General features: G+C 43.9%; 1 protein-coding gene across 4 annotated transcripts; it reads right to left on the bottom strand.

Annotated features, from left to right (window-relative positions):
• Positions 1 to 1,352: 1,352 nt before the first annotated feature.
• On the bottom strand, positions 1,353 to 15,508 carry RBX1 (ring-box 1; the record flags this gene model as incomplete). Of its 4 annotated transcripts, XM_082851022.1 has the most annotated exons (5): positions 15,412 to 15,508; positions 13,418 to 13,496; positions 8,429 to 8,499; positions 5,185 to 5,270; positions 1,353 to 2,402 (listed from the first exon to the last, which is right to left on the bottom strand). In XM_082851022.1, the coding sequence occupies exons 1-5, from the start codon at positions 15,487 to 15,489 to the stop codon at positions 2,390 to 2,392; spliced, it is 327 nt and encodes a 108-aa protein (XP_082707148.1). In that variant the 5' UTR covers positions 15,490 to 15,508. The 4 variants fall into 4 exon arrangements, with proteins under 4 accessions (XP_082707148.1, XP_082707149.1, XP_082707150.1 ...); XM_082851023.1 differs by lacking the exon at positions 8,429 to 8,499; XM_082851024.1 differs by lacking the exon at positions 1,353 to 2,402 and having other exon boundaries at positions 5,181 to 5,270.
• Between the last annotated feature and the right edge of the window lie 4,692 nt (positions 15,509 to 20,200).

Here is a 20,200-nt window from a genome sequence, read left to right as displayed (position 1 = left end):
ACAGAATCTTCAGGGATGGACTGAAGAAGAGGGGCTGCCGGAAGGAATCTAAGAGAGAATGGGCAAGTCAAGATCAAGCCCAGATCTGGGCCCTGTCAAGCTCTCCAGAGGTAGCTTCCACCACTCATTCATTTTAAGAAAATCTGCTAGACTGTAAGCTATTTGAGGGAAAAGACTTTGTCTACTTCAGCTGTGTCCTCTAGGTTTGGAACACAGTAAGCGCTCAATTAATTCCACTAATGTCTTAGGGAAGAATTATGTCCACCAGTTTCATGAGGCAACACAAGAAAAACTGAATTGTGTTACAAGGAGACATTCTGGCTCAATGTAAGAAACACTCCCTAGCAAGTCTTGCAGATGTAGACACCTTGTTTGGTCTGCCCCATACCACTCCCATTCTTCTGGGAACTGTCACTCTACCTTTCAACTCTGAGGTTCTCAAGACGGTCACTATTTTCTAAGTGAATCTACCGATTAGTCCAGGTGTTGGCACCTGACACAGCTGGGATTTTTGGAATCAGGACTTGGAGTAAGTCCCTCTCTTGTGGCAGAAACTGGGAGAAGAGGTGACAGAAGAGGTGTCAGCATCCAGGGTTTTCCTGCCATATATAAAGCTAGTTTCAGGGATTCCCTGGTGGTCCAGTGGTTAGGACTCTGCGCTTCCACTACGGAGGGCAAAGGTTTGATCCCTGGTCAGGGAAGTAAGATCCTGCAAGCCAAACAGCGCAGCCAAAAAAACAAAAAACAAAAAACCAAAGCTAGTCTCTGCGAAACACAGGCAGGGAGAATCCCAGCAGCGATGCCTCAGTTCTATTCATTCATTCTTAGGTCCAGCTAGTTCTCTGTCCCTTTCTCTTATTACAGGACATAGCCCCATAGCCCTCTCATAAATGTCCCGTGCCTTAGAAGCTGGATTCGGGTACCCTGCAACCAAGGGTCCCAATGAATACCCAAGCAGAACTCTCCAAACGTGTAACGCCACCTGTGTGAAAAGTGCTGTGCTCTTCACCGCTCAAGTATTCACGCAGTTTGAATGGCCACTTGGAAAGGGTTTAAAGGAGCGGATTTCTGCCGAGGGTGGAAGCCCTAAAGTAACAGCGATGGCAGCAGCCACCTCTCCGTGAGCACTTGCTCTGTGTGGTGGCAAAGTGGGGAAGCTGGGCTCAATCCAGGTTTGAATTCGAAGTTCTTAATTACTAAGCTAGAGGTTCTCAAACTTTTTAGTCTCAGGGTCCCTTTACGATCTTAAAAGTTGAAGACCCCAAAGAGATTTGGTGTGCGTTATATCTATTTACTACAATGGAAATCAGACCGAGAAATTTAAAAGATTTTAAAAGAACAAAAACCCGTCACATGTTAACGTAAAAATCTTTATTAAAAGTAACTATTTTTCAAAACAAAAAATTAGAAGAGTGGCATTGTTTTACATTTTTGCAAATCTCTTTTATATCCGACTTAGTAGAAGACAGCTGGATTCTCACCTCTGCTTCTTCACTCAATATGTTGCTTTGGTTGAAGGATATAAAGAAAAGCTGGCCTCGTACAGTCATGCAGTCGGAAAAGGAACTTTGTGAACCTGCTGAAAGGGTTTCTGGAACCCTCGGAAGTCCTCAGCCTATACTTTGAGAACCACTGCAGTAAACTAACCTGCCTCTCAGTTAAAGACTATATAGCCATTGAATTAGTATTAGACCTGGCAGTTCTTTCCATGGCCAAGGCATTTTAAACAAATTGCAAAGGGTGGTGGTGGGGAAGGAAACTTGAATTCTCCTGTTAACTCAATTTTAAATGACATCGATTTCCAACTTGAGTTCATAGATTACTCCTTTGGCAGCCAAGATTACTTATTAGATTTCTCCAAGCTTACTTTGCTAAACTAAGAAGAGAAAGCAACATGTCATACACAAAGTTAACATTTGTATAGTGTTCTTAACAGCTCACAAAGCCTCTTTCTGTGCCCACATGACGCCATTTAGTCCTCAGCAGCCACTTTACAGAAGAAGAGCTCGGAGCAGAGAGGCGACCTGCCCAACACTGCCATCAGTAGCCGGGCTGTGGACCAGGCTTCCTCATGACCAAGAGACATGCTCGCAGGACGACTCTGCTCTGGCTCTAATGAACAAACACCTCACTTTCAAAAGCTGGCTTTCCAACCTAGAAAGAGGGGTCCTTTTATGTTCACTTTTTTCACATACACAAGAGGCGGCATCTGTTCTAGAATCCAACTGGATTTTATTTGACACAGAATACAATATGGGTGCAGGAATAGCAAACTGAAAAGACAAAGCAGAAAAAACACAGTTCTACCTAATTTATAATTAAGTAACAGGAGGGCAAGTCATTAAGTGGCTAATGATACAGTTGAGCTTGACGGAATAATTCTCTTTTTCTAGTGCCCATACCTGAAAGACAAGGTAAATTATTTAATTAATTCCTTAGTAATTTCCTGTTTGAGACTATAAAACCTGCTTAAATATATCCGCAAACCTGGTTAAAACTTTGAAAAGAAGTAAGTGACCACAAGTGTGTGCCAAGACCGGGTTACGACCCTGGTCTCTGCCCCTTTCATCTTACCGGCCCCTATAACATCTTACTTATCACCCCCTTCTTATGACGGTCCCGCCTCACCACGGACTCAGCTGCACCCACCTGACTCCTTCCAGCTACCAGGCAGACACCAGGCAGTAACAGGGAGGCGAGAGGGAGAAGTCAGAGCCAGTGCTTGTGAAAGGGAGCTCCACCTGTTTGCCCCAGGCAGTGGCTCAGACAGCATGAACTCTTGGCCTCCCCTACCTGTGGTGGCCTCTTCACCTCAACTCCAGTCCTCAGGCAAGTTTAGGGTAAGGCAAATACAAAAACCAGTGACTGAACAGCCTTCAATTTCAAAATCTATCACCAGTTCCAATTATAGCCCTGAGTCCACTCAGCACTGCAGAAAGAGAACTGTGGAGAGAAACTAGGTATGGATCTCAGGTCCTTTCTGATTTCCCCAGAAGCCAAAAGTTGGCTCTAGCAAGATTACAAACAAGGGCAGGAAATTTCTTCCACATATAAATGGATTTCTTTTCTTCTTTTTTAAAAAAGTATTTATTTATTTATTTATTCACTCGTCTGCAGCAGGTCTTAGTTGCGGCACACAGGGTCTTCATTGCCGCGTGTGGAATCTTTACCTGTGGCACGCAAACTCTTAGTTACGGCATGTGGGATCTAGTTCCCTGACCAGGGATCAAACCCAGGCCCCCTGCATTGGGAGCATGGAGTCTTAGCCACTGGACCGCCAGGCAAGTCCCTAAATGGATTTTGTGAACACAAAATCCTTCATTATTATCTTACTTAATAATCTTTTGTCGTGGTTCTTTGTGGGCAGTTCACCTCTGATTAAAATACTTTGTTATATGGATGGAAACCAGGGCACTAGAACTCTGCATCACTGCTTCCATCATCCTGAAGGGGTACTAGATTCTTTAAGCACTTCACGTAAGAAATTCACTTAAATATTGTCTAAAAAGTCCTCATAGGGTAGAGCTCCAGTGTGTGTTAGAGGGCTGGAGAATAACCCGGAAGTTGTCCATCAGATTTAAGCATGCTGCAATTTGCTTCTTATGAATTTGTTTTCCCAGTGCACTGATAACCATGGCCAGGCAAAGTCACCAGCTGGATACAGTGACAGTGTCAAAGCCCAACAGGAAGGTTCTTTACACCCCCCACTTCTTAGGCTCAGCCCCAGGCACATGTAATGGGCTACATGAGACAGTTTTGGTCCAAGACGGAACCTGGAGCCTGCTCCAGGGCAGAGCCAATTACAAAGGCCTCTTGAGAACTTAGAACAGTGCTTCTGCCTTGACATGTATTACTTGTCATGTCATGGCTCCACTCAGAATGCAAGCTCCCCAAGGACAGGGAAGGACTGTCTCACACATTTTTATATCTTACACATTACTTAGCATATACTTTGCTGAAAGGAATGTGATGGTATGAAGATATTGAGTTATTTGGCAGGTTTCTTAAAAAATGAACATGCATTTCACAAGACTTTCAAAATTCTTTACCAAAATAAATAATCAAGTCTAAAAACAAAATAACTGTACCAATAAGTGATTTGTAAACATTTCACAAACTAAAGAACCCTATTTATTGGTTTTTAAACATAAGAATATTCTGCTAGTCAAAACTCATATTTAAGTAAAAATCTCCCTTTTCATTAAAAATTTGATCAAGAAAATGACTGAAAATTCAACAGATAAAAGAGCGTTTCGCACAAAAATATAATAGGCATAAAAATATATAAAAAGTAGCCCAATTTCACTGAAAATTTTTAAAAATGCAATTGAATACTAATTTTCACCTGTCAGTAGCTAAGATGGAAAAGTTTGATAACAGAACATTGGCAAGAAATGGAGAATGGAGCCTCCTGCTTCACTGTTTGTAGGGACTATGAATTAGCACATATTCTTGGGAAAGGAAAATCTGACACTATCAAAAATAAAAACATACATACTCTTTAATCAGAAATTCCTCTTTTAGGAATTACTACTACAGATATAAAAAATTCTACATGTATATCCAAATACATTCAAGTACATATACGGGGACACTCGGGAAAGCCACTAAGAAGCTGTTGCTGACGGCCACCTCCAGGAAAGAGATGAGAACAAGGTGAGACTCATCTTTTGTGGTAAACCCTTTGACCACTTGAATTTCTGAAAATTTACATGTCATGTTTTATTTACATACTACTAACAGCCACAACAATAATGATTTAGTTGAGATAGCCATAAACGCTGTATCAGAATTAATCAGCATGAGATAAAACCAATGAAACATGATAGGTGGATATAATTCTAGCCCAAAGCAAAGACACCTGACATTAGTTAGCCTCTGGAGCCTTATTACTGATGCGATTTTGGAAATATTTAATAGTTTGCAAATTCTTATATTTTCTACTTTCATAGAACCTGGGTAGTTGGGAAACTCTAGGCTGCAAGCTTCTAATGTGGATTCACCTATGCATTTTCCACATAGATTAGTCCTTGTCTAACTAACCAAAAGCTAGTTTATGAAAACAAGGCATGTTCCATGTCTCCATTTTCTAAGACTGTGCACCCTCCAGCTTGACGTGAGTCCAAGAATGATACTGACCACAAAGCCCAACCTTAAAACGTCAAAACATCCAGAGACACCTACTTTTGGAATTCCCACTCTCTGTTGTCCAACGGACACACCTGCCGTGTTTTGAGCCAGCGGGAGATGCAGTGGAAGTGAAAAGCATGCTGGAAGAAAAGATACATTTTATTAAAAATAATCCTGTGAAGGCTCAGCTCTCTGATGACAATACATCTCAAGGGCGGTGGGGTAGTTACACACAGGGGCTGGAGAAGAGTGATGGAAGGCAACACACAACGGGAGACAAAAGGTCAACAACAGGTTACACCTTGGTTAGGTACGAGGCTAAGTCCAGTGAAACATGTCAGAAACGTCATTCCTACAAAGGGAAGAGTGCATTTAGGAAGCATAGCAGTGTTCTAGCAGTGAGCTCTCTTTCCCTAAGGGAAGATGGAGTGGGGCTTCCTGGTCCTATGCGGCCTGTAGCGGGGGCTTACTCTACTGGGGCTCACACAGGGAGGCCCTTGATCACACGTGGATTTCAAACATTCCCCTTTCTTGGTCCCCAGCTGCCCTCCCCACCTTGGAGAAGGGAACCCCAGGAGCAGAGGCATCTACTCAGTGTGGGTAGTGCGCCATCCCTGACATCACCCAGAGCTGAGAGGGGCACTTCCCCGACCTTCCACACGCAGCTCAACTCTTTCCAAAGGACTTTATTTCCCCATTTGTTTATAGGTGTATTGATATGACAACAGCCTGGTACTCAGTGAGCCTTCAGTGGGTGAGAGACTGTGTCTTAAAAAGGAATGAGATAAAAACTTAGGGTAAAAGGAAGTATTACGATGGGCACACTGCATGCAAACAGCTGAAAGAGCGTCGAAGGGCTTATTCCATGATCAAGACAGGAAGTAAAAGGGCAAAAGTACCAAGACTACTGGTACAGGGAGTGAGGAGTTGGCCTTCGGACATGGGGAGAAGGAAAGTCCGTGTGCAGCTTTTTGGTACGTGTTAATGACGTGCAGACGCTACCCACAGCACCTCTGCAATGGATGTTTATCCTCTGCCCCTGCTCGTGTGAGCAGCGAACTCGGACGGAACAAGAGTCTCCTCACCTGAGCCATGACGGGTCGGCTGAGTGGGGACAGGGGAGAAGTGCTGACACCCCAACACACCATGAAAGCCTTGGCAGGCTTGGCTTAGTAACAGCCCTGAACTCTGGTCAGCGTGTCCCCCCAAACATACATGGAACTTAAGAATCACAATGTGGATTATCATTTGTGAACTGTCTTTGCACAAAGACAGAAAGAGAATTCCGTGACAAACACTAGAGTCCACGGCTGGTGCACTGGGGCTACTCAACAGGACAAACACTCTCCCAGAGCAGTGGCCCTTTGCAAGATCCCTTTCCTCCTGACGCTCACACAACTCATTATTTCTGAAAAAGAGAAAAAACAAAATTTCCAAAAGGCAGCAAGCGGAGGCATTTTTCTCAATCCCCAGGCGGTGGGGACAGGCTCACCTAAGGGCGTTCAGGACACCCTTCTCCACCTCCCAGCTGCCCCGTTAGGCACCTTGCAGCAGTACAGGGTCCTGTACTCCCCAGCCACCTCCGAAGACAGAGGGAAAGACGGGCTGCAAATGAGGCTGCAGGGCTGGTGACAGCATCCCTGAATGCCCCTGTTCCCAGCTTTCTTCCTGTTAACCATCTAAGACATATTGATGAGTACACTGAGCAGTCTCAAAATACACTGCCTGGTGCTTCACACTTTGCAGGGAGTCTGTAAACATCTATTACCTCACTGGAGCCTCCAGCAACCCAGGCAAGCAAGCATGACGGCTATTACTATCTTCATTTTACAGACAGGAAACTGTCTGTATAACCAGAAGAGTTAAGTGACTTGCCTAATTCATAGAGCAGGTTAGTAGAAGACCCAGCACTAGAACCTGGGACTAGTCCAAAGGTTTCAGGCACACCTGCTGGCTCTTCTTGGTGGCAGGCTCTCTGAGCTCGACTCTCCTGAGCTGAATGTAAGGAGAAGCTCATTCCTTTTCCTTCCACCACAAAGTGACAAGGTTCTTAGTATACGCCTGGATGCCAGGGAGAGCAAAGAGCCTGATAAGCTTTATTCTTTATCCCCATAAATGATAAACACTGTCCCTTGGCCAGAGGCTACTGTGAAACTGTCGAAGGGCCCCAACAGCATGGAGAAGGTGCCCCACGAGGTGTGGGCTGGGAGGAGAGCCTCAACCCGAGGGAGAAAAGTATTGATAGCTCTCTCTTCAGGAACTACAGCCACCCCAAATTTTATTTATTTATATTTATTAACAAAGACGCTTACTGCATGCAGGAGGTGTTCTAAGCAGTTTTTTTTTTTGAGCAGAGAAAGGTTTACTGCAGGGGCATGCAAGGAGATGGGTGGCTCATGTCCCAAAAAAACCCCAACTCCTCTAAGCACTTTTTAACATAAAATCACTTCATCGTGATTGTGACACTATGCAATCTACTATCAGCTCCATTTCACACGAGGCTTAGAGAGGCCAATACTTTGCCCAAAGTCACCTAGCAAGTCCCAGAGACAGGGAATGATGGTCTGACTCCAGAGTCTGACTTCTTAGGCCTGTGTCATGCTGGGAGCCCGGACATGCAGGACGCCCGGACAGGACAATTTTAGCTCCTATGACGGGGACTACATGTCTATAAGGATGAATTTTTAACACGTGCTGGAAATAACATATTTGATGTCTATTATCCTTCACAGCTGTCACTCCCTGGAAGGCCGTACATTCAGTCCAGAGATGCTGTACAAAACATTTCTGGCATGAGCCACATTAAAAAAAAACCCAAATCCTAACTTAGTACATTTGCCACACCTAAAACACACACACACACACACACACACACACACACACACACACACACACACACACGGACACTCAATTTATTCACCTTAGTTCCACAAGACGCCTAGCCTTTTAAAAATGTGTTACGAAAGTAAAGATTTCCACTAACAGAATATTCCAAAGACTGTACCATAGGCTTTGAAGGCAATTCCCAAAGATGAATCCCCAAAATGTTGCTGACAAAAGTTGGTACACTTTATAATTAAGACAAACTATTGTCTCTGCAATAACTAATAATTTTAACCCTATAACAGGTGAACAGTACAATGCTTTTAAATCTTTTTTTTTTTTTTTTAATATTTGTGTACCTTTTGGGAGAAAAGTGGGCTAGTCATTTTTTTCCTAGTTAGTTTCAAGACCGGCAAAGCAGGAAAAGTGGTACTATGTTTACAAGCCATGCTGAGAGGGAAAGATGTTTCCTTACGTTACAGACGCCCCACGCAACGGTGCACTCTTCAGAAGTAGCAGACGCCTGGTTGGCTTGACACTCTATGCCTGTGGGAACAAGAGCAGACAGCACTGGACCCTGGCAACAACCTTTTCACCTACAGCTGCCCTACCTGCACGATTACACGATGACACGACTGGGGGTGGGGGGGGGGTTGGTGGTGATGGCATAAACATGAACAAAATCTCAAGTGGTTAATTAGTCATAATTGTTTTTTTTTTTTTTTTAGTCATAATTGTTTTTTAATGAATGTGGAAAGGGGTGAAGAATAGAGAAGGCAGAGATATGACTTAACAGCATGCTTTGCAATGAATCCCTCCCCTTGTTCAAAAACAGAGTAACGAAGAAAAGAGTACTTTTAAACTCTGAACATAACCTGACTTGTCCAAATGACAGTGATTCCTCCTAATCTGGTAAATTTAGTAAATTCTTAAAGCCACCTCATAACTCTTACTGTTCTGAGAACTGGTATCTCTATTCTTGGTGAATGCTTCCTCTCAGGCCCTTACAACACCCAGGTTTGCCACATGAAAGCCTAGCTGGGGGACAAGCTCTAGTCCCTAAAGGAGTCAGGCAGACATATGGAGCTGGGAGAGAGCAAGTAAAAGGGGGTGAAGAGGCCTGTGGCGAAGAGCAGTGTACGCTCTGCATGAGGACGTCAAAGCTCAAGTCCTTAAGACACCGTCAACACAGCAGATCTGTGAGGCCAACGGGTTAGAGGAGACTCAGGGCTACCACTTAAGTGACACTTATTGCCCCTGAGGTGACTCTCACCGGTGAATGGAGCAAACTGCTGCAAATGTATCCAAATATCAATTTCATAGAGGGGGAAGGGAGGGAACTTAAATAGAATAAAAAATCTGACTGAGATCCAGAAAGGATGAGTAAAGCTCTATTGGGGATAAATATTCAACGAACAAGAATTACTAATGTGTAATTTGCTTTCTCTGAAGGTGGTAACTAAATGGAGTCTCCCTTCTGAAGAACAAAAAGCTTCAGGAAAGACTATTTAATGAGACAATTACTTCAAACTTCCATAGGCGGAAAATACTAAAATTGTATGAAAGTAATGCTGAGATGTTAATGCATACATTTGGTCTTAGGGGAAGAGATATACCATAATATTCTTTCCCCCACCCTTCAAAAATATGAAAGGCAAAGGATCTGAAATCACAGAAGTTGCTTATGCTACCCAGATTCACACTACAAAGAGAATAACTGGTTTTCCTTCTGATAAAAGTGGAGAATCTAGGGCCTATGCCATATATTCAAGAATGTATGGGGGCTGTGAATGCACCCTATTCAAAGAGATGGCAGAGAAGATAAAATCTGATGTCCTTCAAGTTGGATCATCTCACTTAGATGACTATGTATTAAGAAATTAGCTAAGCAAGAGGCACAATTATTATTATTTAAGTAAATAATGAAACTGTTTCAAGGTACATTATCATGTTTAAATTTTTCTAGGTCTACGTATTTTTAAGGGGCTGTCGTTCTATGCCTAGTGCAAACTAGGCTTTCAGTATCTGAATAAGCAAACAAAAAACACTTCTATAAATAGAGAGAATAGGGGCCAAATATATATTTATTCTTATCAGAAAACTCCTAACAAAGAACAAAAATATATTGTACAGCACAGGGAATACAGGAAATATTTTATAACAACTTTAAAGGGAGTATAATCTATAAAAGCATTCAATCACTATGTTGTACACCTGAAATTAATATAATATTGTAAATCAACTATACCTTAATAATAATAAAAAAAGATCAGAAATAGGATTGCAATACAGAACGTCAGATAAAAGGGGATAAGGCATGAAAAATTACTAAATACAAGTGTAAAATGTCCTCAAAGATAAAATGTTTTCAAGCTTTTGGTCCAGAGGCTGAGCATTGGGGTTTAGTCATTTGTTTAAACAGGGGAAGGAATTGTTCTCTGTCAGCCTAGAACAGACAGAAAGGCAGCACACAACAGGTGTGCAAAGGCAGAAGTTGATTTCATGTGACTTATAAAGCTTGAGGACTTTTATACTTCAATACAAGAGCATTACAACCAGAGGACTGCTAAGGAAGCAACGGCTTCTTCTTGGAAGTGAAGAGATTTCACACTTTGAAAATATTGATGGACCTGTGGTTTTAGGAAAAGACTAACTTAGGGGCAGAGGCTGGGTCTAAGCACTTCTGGATGCCCCCTTCATCTGGAACAAGATTACCTGAGGCAATGGAGAAAATTACACCTAGCAGATGGTGTTCTCTAAAAGAACCAAGAAATAGGGCAATGCAAAATAAGTATGAAGCTATAGTAGGACAGGTAGTAACAATTTGGATTCCAAAGAGGAAGTCTTCAGACCAAGAATGCTTTGTAGGTGAGTTCAACTGGAGCACAGCCATAATCACTCGTTTATTTACGGCTCTGTATACAATTATTCATTTAATGCCAGACCAGAATTTATTACAAAATGGCCATTGCTAGATCAAGATTCTTATTTTCATCTTTAACAAAAGTGTCTTTTTTTTTTTTTTTTTTTTTTTGTGGTTCGCGGGCCTCTCACTGTTGTGGCCTCTCCCGTTGCGGAGCACAGGCTCCAGACGCGCAGGCTCAGCGGCCATGGCTCACAGGCCTAGCCGCTCCGCGGCATGTGGGATCTTCCCGGAACAGGGCACGAACCCGTGTCCCCTGCATCGGCAGGAGGACTCTCAACCACTGCGTCACTAGGGAAGCCCCAAAAGTGTCTTTTTACAAGCATCATAATTCATCTAGTTTTGAAAGGAAGACAAGCCCAGTTGCAGCAACCAGATTTCTCTTTAGTGTCTGTAATAAACAGAAGGGTATGTTCCATAAGGGTAAAGACCTGATCTCAGGTCTTTTATCCTAGACCTTGCAAAATGCCCAGGATATAAATATTCATCAAATGAACATAAGACATGACTTGAAAATACTTTGTTATAGGAATTCAACGTCCTACTTCTGCATCTGACATTTAAAATATATGATAAAGCAGGTGTCTAACTAAAAGCCCACATTGACCCCTCAAGTGTTCAACACTAAGAGAAGACAGAATATCAGTGGCCTTTGTCTGTCACCATCTTCCCAAGAAGTGCATTCTCTTGCATCCAGAGAGACACACAATGACTTAAATACAGAGGTTAAAAACAAGTCAGGATTACAGAAAAGAGCCCCAAGAAAGTAAAATTTTCTCTGGGCACAACTCCTTGTGAAAATGCACAGCAAGGAATTGGCAAGCACGTAATCAAAAACCCCACCCTAGCACATTTAACACTGTGCATGTGTTTTTCTGTGATGGGATCCTTCTCTCTACATTAAACATCATGGTAGCTGCTGATCTGCTTTGACTGTTGTGTGAAAAGGTAAACAGGGTCAAAACTCAAAGAAACCAAGGGCAGTAAACTACCAACACATGCCATGATTGTTTTCCTGCACAAAATATTTGATTTGTGCTTTCCAAGTTGCAATGACGACAGACTAGTCTATTTTGTGTTTTTATTATTCACTGAGCAAATATCTAGTGAGAACCTATTATAGCTTATCACTAGATATAGTAGTATTATAGTACGAAACACTATGCTCGATGCTAGGAACACATCAGTAAATAACATGGAATTATAAAGAACCAACTAAATTAATGACTGCTACAAAGCAAACTATAGGATGTCTTGGAAATATTTAACAGAACTGGCATAGCTTGTGTTTGTGTGTATGTACGTATGGTCAGGGAAAACATCTTTGAGCAAGTTCAAGGTGAGATCTGAAGACCAACTATGGGTTAGTTCTACATTGCCCAATAAAGTAGCCACTGGCTACGTGTGAGAACTGAGCACTTGAAATGTGGCTAGTCTGAAATGAGATGCTCTGGAAGTGTGAAATACACTTTGAAGACTTAGTACAAAAAAAAAAAAAGTAAAATATTTCACTTTCAAATGTTGATTACATGTTGAAATAAAAATATTTTGGATATAGTAGGATAAATAAAATACAAATCATCTGTTTCTTTTACCTTTGTTAATATGAGTACTAGAAAACTTTAAATTACGTATGTGCTCACAATTGAGGCTTACATTTAGATTAGACAGTGCTGCATTAGACAAAGATGGGGGAGAAGAGGTGAAGAACATTTCAGCAGAGGGAACAGGATATGTAAGGGCTCTAAACAAGAGCATGGACACTTGAAGAATGGAAAGAAAGTCAGAGGAACCACCAGAGTATGCAGGAGAGTGGCTCAAGATAAAGTTGAGGAGGCAGGTAAGTCATTTAAAAAATAAGTTATAATTTCAATTCGAGAAAGTTGCAATTTCTTTGCCCTATTCCTGATCTCAATAACAAACCATTTTAGTACCTGGATGAATAGTGACTGTCCCTGGTGTGATCAACATTCTTGCCCCTATTACTACAAGGATACTAAGTCCACTATGTGTTGACCACTATGTGTAATGAAATATGTGGAAATTTAAATTAAATTTCTTTAGAGCAATTAACTGCCTATTTAGATGTCGGCAGTGATGTCCCCTTAACTACATTTGGGCTAACACTGAAAATCCATACTCAGGTTTCTTTTCTTCATAAATCCCCAGCAAAAACTAGCTCTAACAGAACATTTTAGCTCAAAGTTATTTTTCTTTCTTTCACTATTTTTGCCTTTGAGTCTGGTTACAAGATGGGAAACAGAGAGGATATAATCAATAGTACCTCTGTGTCCACAATTCATTCTAAATGTGGCCTTGCCATCTTTAGATTGAGTAGATTTATTCTGAGAGAGGGGTATGCCTGCAGGACATCATAAAAAACTACTTTATTTCAAACACACCAATGGCCTAGATGCACAAGACCCCAAGTGCTCTGACTGTACTTTAAATCTCCTTGGGAAGAAGAAAACTGGTCACATCAGGATGGCCGCAATCTCTGTAACCTTCTCAACTTCCTCCCATCCTCCTCCAATTACTTACAAAGATCCATAATGTGGTTCCGGCAGATGGCACAGTTATCAACCACAATATCCCAGGCCCAGAGGGCTACCGCATTCCACTGCAAAGAGAAAAAGGGGGAACAATGCACTCTACTCTCCTTGTAACACAAGCATAGACACACACAGAACACACACATGACACTCTAGGATTTCATGCTCCAGTTATCAACTTTTTGGCCACAAGGACCACTAAACAAAAGAGCTTCTAGAGGTTACATTACTCTTATTTATTATATCAGACAGCAAGAGTAGGTTACACATACGTTCACCCATTCTCCAAACAGTTGAGTATATAAATACAGAAATGAATGTCATCTTTTAATTTTATTTTTTCCTACAGTTTAGTCAGCCATATCAACGCAAACAAATCAGGAATAATTTATAAGTGCCTGTTTTAGGTCTAATAATCACAAACTTGAATTACTGTGCAGGTTCTCCTGGCAGTTGCAGAAGAGCTCAATTTCTGCATAAACAAATATCTGCTCTTCAAGGAGACTTTGGAAGCAGGAATGGGGAGGTCGAAAACAAGGAACACAATGAACTAAGATGATGACTGGATCATAAAACGGGTAATCGTGGGATAAGCTGGATAACTACGCAGTGTCAGTACTCAGAACAAGGTCATCACTTAAATCTTACAAGATAACTGCACAACAAACTCTAAAATTCACTAGAATTTTGTTTAGTTCCTATCATCAAATAAACTATTTTCAACTTTTACATGCTCAAACTGTTATATTCAGTTAAGATAATTTCCAGAAGAATTTATCTAAAAGTAGTATTTAAGTAACTCAACCCTCTGGCTTCTGCAATTATAAATATTCCCAAACTCCCTTTCATCCACGAATTTGGTGCTACTTCTCAAACCTTCATCTCTTTCAAGCTTAATTCTCAGTGTCTAGTAACTTCTTCAGCACTTTTCACCCTACAGCTTCAACTTGGAGGAAAAAAAATCCTACTTCTATTCTTCAACATGGCTGCTGGCTGTAACTGAGCATGCAGGGCCCACAATGAAACGCCAAAAAGCACTAAGAGGGGGAATATTGTCAGGGTTTAGCCAGATGTTCCAGGAATAACATCTTCCCTATTTCAGGTCTTCATTTTGTACAGATCTGTTTTATCTTGGGTGGGAATCGGCACTTTTCTCCCCAACTGCTGGCAAACAACTATAAGGCATTTCATGCAAAAAGACACGTCCCACATTTCTGCTTTCCCACTTTTACCAGGTCGTTCGCAACTAGTACTCAACCCTGCCTAAATGACACAAGATTTGGGCTCGCATTTTCTTTTTAACAAATTCCACCATGTTTCTTTTTTTTTTGGACAGCGGGATTCTGAATATGACCACAGGACTGGGGCAGCTGTGTGACAAACCAACAGACCTCTCAGAAGAGCCAAGAGTTACACTCGAGACACTTTAACTCGGCAGGGTCGAGGACCGGAGAGGGCTAATGGACGCCTCGATTAGGCGAGGAACGGGTCGGGGTCCCTCAGAGGAACCCCAAGCTTCGGACAGGGGCGGGGCACGGAGATCGCCAGCCCGGGTCCTCAGAGGCCTCCAAAGCGGTAGGACCTCAGGTTCCCGGCTTTCGCCACACCGCCCCATCCTCCATCCACCGCAGCACTCCGACTCCCCCTTCCTCCCACCCCACCCTCTCCTTCCCCACCCCTCCACCACTCCAGTGACAGCTCAGGCGCTTGGCTCCTGCAGCCAAGTCGCAATCCCGCGTATCTCAATAAGCACCTCCGTGATTGGCCCCTCAGCTTCCTAACGAAACCAATACTGCCACTGACAGTGGGCAGCAGTCACGCCGATCAACCCTAAAACCCGCCCACCGGCTTCCTTCCGTGGTACCCTGTCCCAGGAACGCCCTGAAGTGAAGCCCTTTCCTCCGCGCCTTGGCCATCCTCGGGCCTGCCAGCCAGATCCACGCCTCTCTAGCTTCCCTGAGGAAGGCGCTGGCGAGACCCAACCTTTTTCACTTCAAAGCGCTTCTTGCCCGCGCCGCTGTTCGTGCCGCTCGGGGTATCCACATCCATCGCTGCCGCCATTTTGGAAACACACGCTCTGTCGCCCGGCTACTGCGCCTGCGCGTCAGCGCAAGCCTCGCTCCCCCTCCCGCCCCGGCACCTCCTCCCGCGCCCCACCCCTCACTGGCGCGCGAGGGGCAGGTGGGGGCGGAGCATGTGGCCACGCCTCTTAAAGGCGCTGGCGCTGTCCTCCCCCACCCCCCACCTACCCAGCGTTGGCGGAGAGGAGGCGGTGGCCCGAGCGTCTGGGGCGGGGCCGGGCGGGGCTGGGCCGAAGTGAGCGAGCCGGGTGGAAACGTTCGAAAGGGCTCGTTCTCGTCGCCCTCCCCCGGGAAGCCCCCGGCCACACTCCCTCAGCTGGGGCGGCGGCTGCTTCCTCCGCTTGGGCCGCGACCTGCAGCACCGGCCCCGCCTCGCCTTCCCCGGCGCCGCGGAGCTCCCCGGCTCGCTGATCCTCGTCGCGTTCTTCTGGGGAAGGGGCGAGGGTGGGCGTCCCGCCTCCCGCTGCCGAAACCCGAGACCTCACACTGGTCTTTCCACATCCTGACCCGCTTACGAGCCCGGCCTGAGTTGCTACCCTCCCTGGGAGGCCTGAAGCACCGTTTGGTTTCCTAATTCCAATTCGGGAAATACTCAGGATTCGATGGGGAGACTGGAGCCCCCCGCTTCCGTGTCCTCCGCAGGATCAAATTGAGCAGGCATTATGTAGCCCTGCCTTCACCTGCCCACCTGAAATAGGTGGAGGGAGGAGGCTTAGGAGACTGGGAGATGACAGCCACAGCCCACCCAAAATACCAGTCCAACTCGGAATGGCCTTTGGTTAAAGAACACGATTTACATTTAACTCACTTGAGCACACACTTCCCATTCCTCAATTGGTCATCGGACTATGGGGTCCTTTCTCCTTAATTTCGGTCCTCTTTCCTCTCTTTGAGCCATGATCACATCTGCAGTCACTGTACTTCTTGAAGTGTTTGTGTGAGGCATTTGCCACTTATTCTTACTGGTCATTCCTTCCCAGCCAAAGCACCTGAACTTTATGTCACCCTCCCTTTTCTGGACCAGCCCCCCGCCCCTTTTTCATCTCTAATCTTGCAGAGGTATGACTCTGCTAGATAACTCTTAAATTTTGTATTAGCTTGTTTGAAATCTCATATTTTCTATTAAAAGAGAATTGAAGAGTGATTGATTGTGTTGACTCCATTGTTAAACCAGAAGAAGTAGGATTTGTTTCCTTGTCTTAATCATAAACAAGAACAACGAATCTGTGAAAACACCACCACAGCTTTAACCAGACTAGAACAGAGAATAATTGTGTGAGACCTTAAAGCATTATAGGAAGCTTACAAAGTTTTTCTAAGCCCAAGTTTTGTTAAATTAATGCTTCCACGTTAAGAGTTCTGTCATTTATTGTGTTCCTGCAGGAATACCTGAAACGCATAGTAAACTAAGGTATTGAGTGCATATTTATCCTTCATTCAACAAATTCACTGAGTATGTACCAGGTCCTGTTATAAACAGGAGAGACTGTGATGAAGGAGTCTAACTCCTGGTAGGGAGATAATACACAAGTCAACAAATAAACACCAGACAATCTCAGATATCAATAAGTGGAAACAAGGTCATGAGACTGAAGGGAGATGGAAGCAGTATTAAATTCGGTGATCAAATAAGTCCCCTATGAGGAGTAACATTACAGCTGAAGTCCTTCCAAGGGCTTAAAAGGCCCTGTATGATATGCTTCCCATTCATTTTATTGTGCTTTTCTTCTTTTCTTTTTTTTTTTTCTTTTTGCGGTACGCGGGCCTCTCACTGCTGTGGCTTCTCCCGCCGCGGAGCACAGGCTCCGGACGCGCAGGCCCAGCGGCCATGGCTCACGGGCCCAGCCGCTCCGCGGCATGCGGGATCCCTCCGGACCGGGGCACGAACCCGTGTCCCCTGGACCGGCAGGCGGACTCCCAACCACTGCGCCACCAGGGAAGCCCTTCTTCTTTTCTTTAATGGTACATGTACCTTCTAACATATTTTTTCACTTACTTATTAGATTTATTGGTTTTTGTGTGTCCCACCAAGAGGAATTTTTTTATTGTTTTCTTTATGGGCAACAAATACTCCTAGAACAGTGCTCGGTAAGTTGTAGGTGCTCAGTATGTGTTGAATGAATAAACTTGAAGTTTATTGAGCAAGGGGAGTGTGGTAAGAGAGGTTGGACAGGCAGGCAGGGGCCAGATCAGGTAGGGATTTTATTGAAGATGTTATGGGAAGATACTGGAGGGATAAAGTAGGGGAGGGGACTAACAGTGACATAATCTTATTTAAGTTTTTTAAAGTTTTTAAGCTTTGTAGGAAGAAGGTATGGTAGAGGTACGAGAGAGGAAGCACCAACAATTTACAAGTTGTTTGCTTTGTAAAGAGCTACAGTGGGGCAGTTCCATTAAGCTAGGAAAACCTCATGTACTGATCTCTCCTTTGGAGATTTACCTTGCTGTGATGATTGGCCACCGCGTTCTGTATACTAGATCCTGCTGCATAAACCTAAGAAAACTTTTTGTAGGCCCCGTACAGATTCCTATCCTTCAAAATTTTACTTAGTTTATAATGCCATAGGTTGTAATTTTACTTTAGTTCTATTCAGTTCATCCATCCAGCCATTCTTTCATTCAACAAATATTTTTTATTTAAAACTTTTCCCCTCCCCGACAATGGTAGGTCAGAAGCACAGGTAACAACCTGGACTTTTAAATATTTTTTAATATTTGGCCGTGTTGGGTCTTTGTTGCTGTGCACGGACTTTCTCTAGTTGCGGTGAGCGGGGCTACTCTTCATTGTGGTGCGCGGGCTTCTCATGGCGGTGGCTTCCCTTGTTGCGGAGCACAGGCTCTAGGCGCGTGGGCTCAGTAGTTGTGGCTCATGGGCTCTAGAACTCAGCCCCAGTAGCTGTGGCGCACGGGCTTAGTTGCTCTGTGTGGCATGTGGGATCTTCCCAGACCAAGGCTCGAACCCATGTCCTCTGCATTGGCAGGCGGATTCTTAACAACTGCACCACCAAGGAAGCCCCTCAACAAATATTTCTAAAACATCTACAGAACGTGCTGTGTGTTAATTATACCATGCTGATCTGGATAAAAAGACATCTGACATTTTAAGTACTTGCCAAAGTCCCCTTTCATCATTGAACTTATGATGTGTAACAGGAGAGGCAATAGTCAGTTCATGATAATTCCAATGAATTTTAGGAAAGGGGAAGTACAGGGTGCCTTGAAGCAGAAGGACAGTTTGGAGGGTGGGGGAAGTCCTCTTAGAGGAAATGTTTTGAGATTGAAGGATGAGCCAGACAAAGAGGAGTGGATGCAGTGGTATACTGGTAAATGTTAAAAAACCCAGCTCTTAACAAAAGAAAGGGGGAAAAAAAAGTCCTGATTTGTAGCTTTAGCAGCCAGATTGCAAAATTCCTGAAAATTTAACAATTGCTTCCGTAAGCTGATGCAAGCTGGCTCCAGCACTCACACATACTGAGGGATATGGAAGAAGGTGGCATTCCAGTTTGAGCCAACAGTGTACAGAAGGAGCTGGAAGCTGGAGAATGCATAGTGCACTCATAAAGAAGCCTGGAATGGCTGCAGTAGGAAGAGAATGAGGGTGATATAAAATGTCTGCAAAGATGTGCAAGAATCAATTGTTAGTCTCTCTTCCCAATTCTATATTTAGCAATGTCATGTTGTTAGCTTGAAATTGGCCATAATCGAGTATTTACACTGTGGAAATCAGCCAACACTACAAACCAGGGGTCCCCTTACCCTCCTAGAGTCAGTTGTTAAACATTTACTTCTGGTATGGGCCAGGTCTTGCAAGAATGTTCAGTAGAGCCATGCAAAGAGTTTTGGTCTTTATCCTCAGTGATGAGAAGCCACTGAAGGATTTTAACCGGTCAGCCACATGGTCAGATATGCCTTTTTCAAAAGTGCTCGGCAGGACTTCCGCTTCTGGGAAGATGGAGTAGACATACTTTTTCCTATTCTTCTCTCTAAGTACAACTAAAATCCCTGGATAAGATATATATTTTTTAAAACGTAAGACTCTGAAAGATGGAGAGAAGAGGGCAGACCTGTTAGGGACCTCAGGACTTGAGGAATGACATGGTAGTGAGTTCTCTAGGTTTTCTTTTTACCTCCTATATCCCTGTCTTGGAACTGAAGAAGCCAGCAACCTGGAAATGCCAGTGAGTGCAGATAAAACAACAGCAACAGGTTGCTTTCTCTAGCAGACAGAAAAGTTTTAGACAATAACTTCTCTACTCCATTCAAATTACACAGAAAAAAAAAAAGTGGCCCCCCTCCAACCCAAGTGGGGAGCTTAGACTGTACAGTTCACAAGTCTGTAACCAGGTGGTATAGGCCAATTAGGGAGTTGGAACTTTCCAGGTGTTAACGAGCTCCCCTACCCCTGTGGTGTAACAGGGGACCATGAAGGGGTATGGACTTCCACTCCCACTCAGCAGTAATGAGGCACCCCTTCCCTTCCCTGCTGGAGTGGTATTGGAGGAGGCCTAATGGAGAGTTAGGACTTTCACCGTCAAGCAATAATGAGCCCCCCAACCACCACTGCAGTGTCAGTAGAGACCATGTAGGGAGATGGAACTCCCACCCCTGCCCAGCAGTAATGAGGAGCACCCTCACCTTTGGGTGTTGATGGAAACTAACTGGGGAATCTGGACTTCTACCTCTACCCTCCC

Source organism: Leucopleurus acutus (genome assembly GCF_964270905.1).
Source record: "Leucopleurus acutus genome assembly, chromosome: 11".
Classification (NCBI taxonomy): Eukaryota; Metazoa; Chordata; class Mammalia; order Artiodactyla; family Delphinidae; genus Leucopleurus; species Leucopleurus acutus.
Note: the sequence above shows the minus strand (reverse complement) of the source record. Positions and strands in the feature narration are given on the sequence as shown.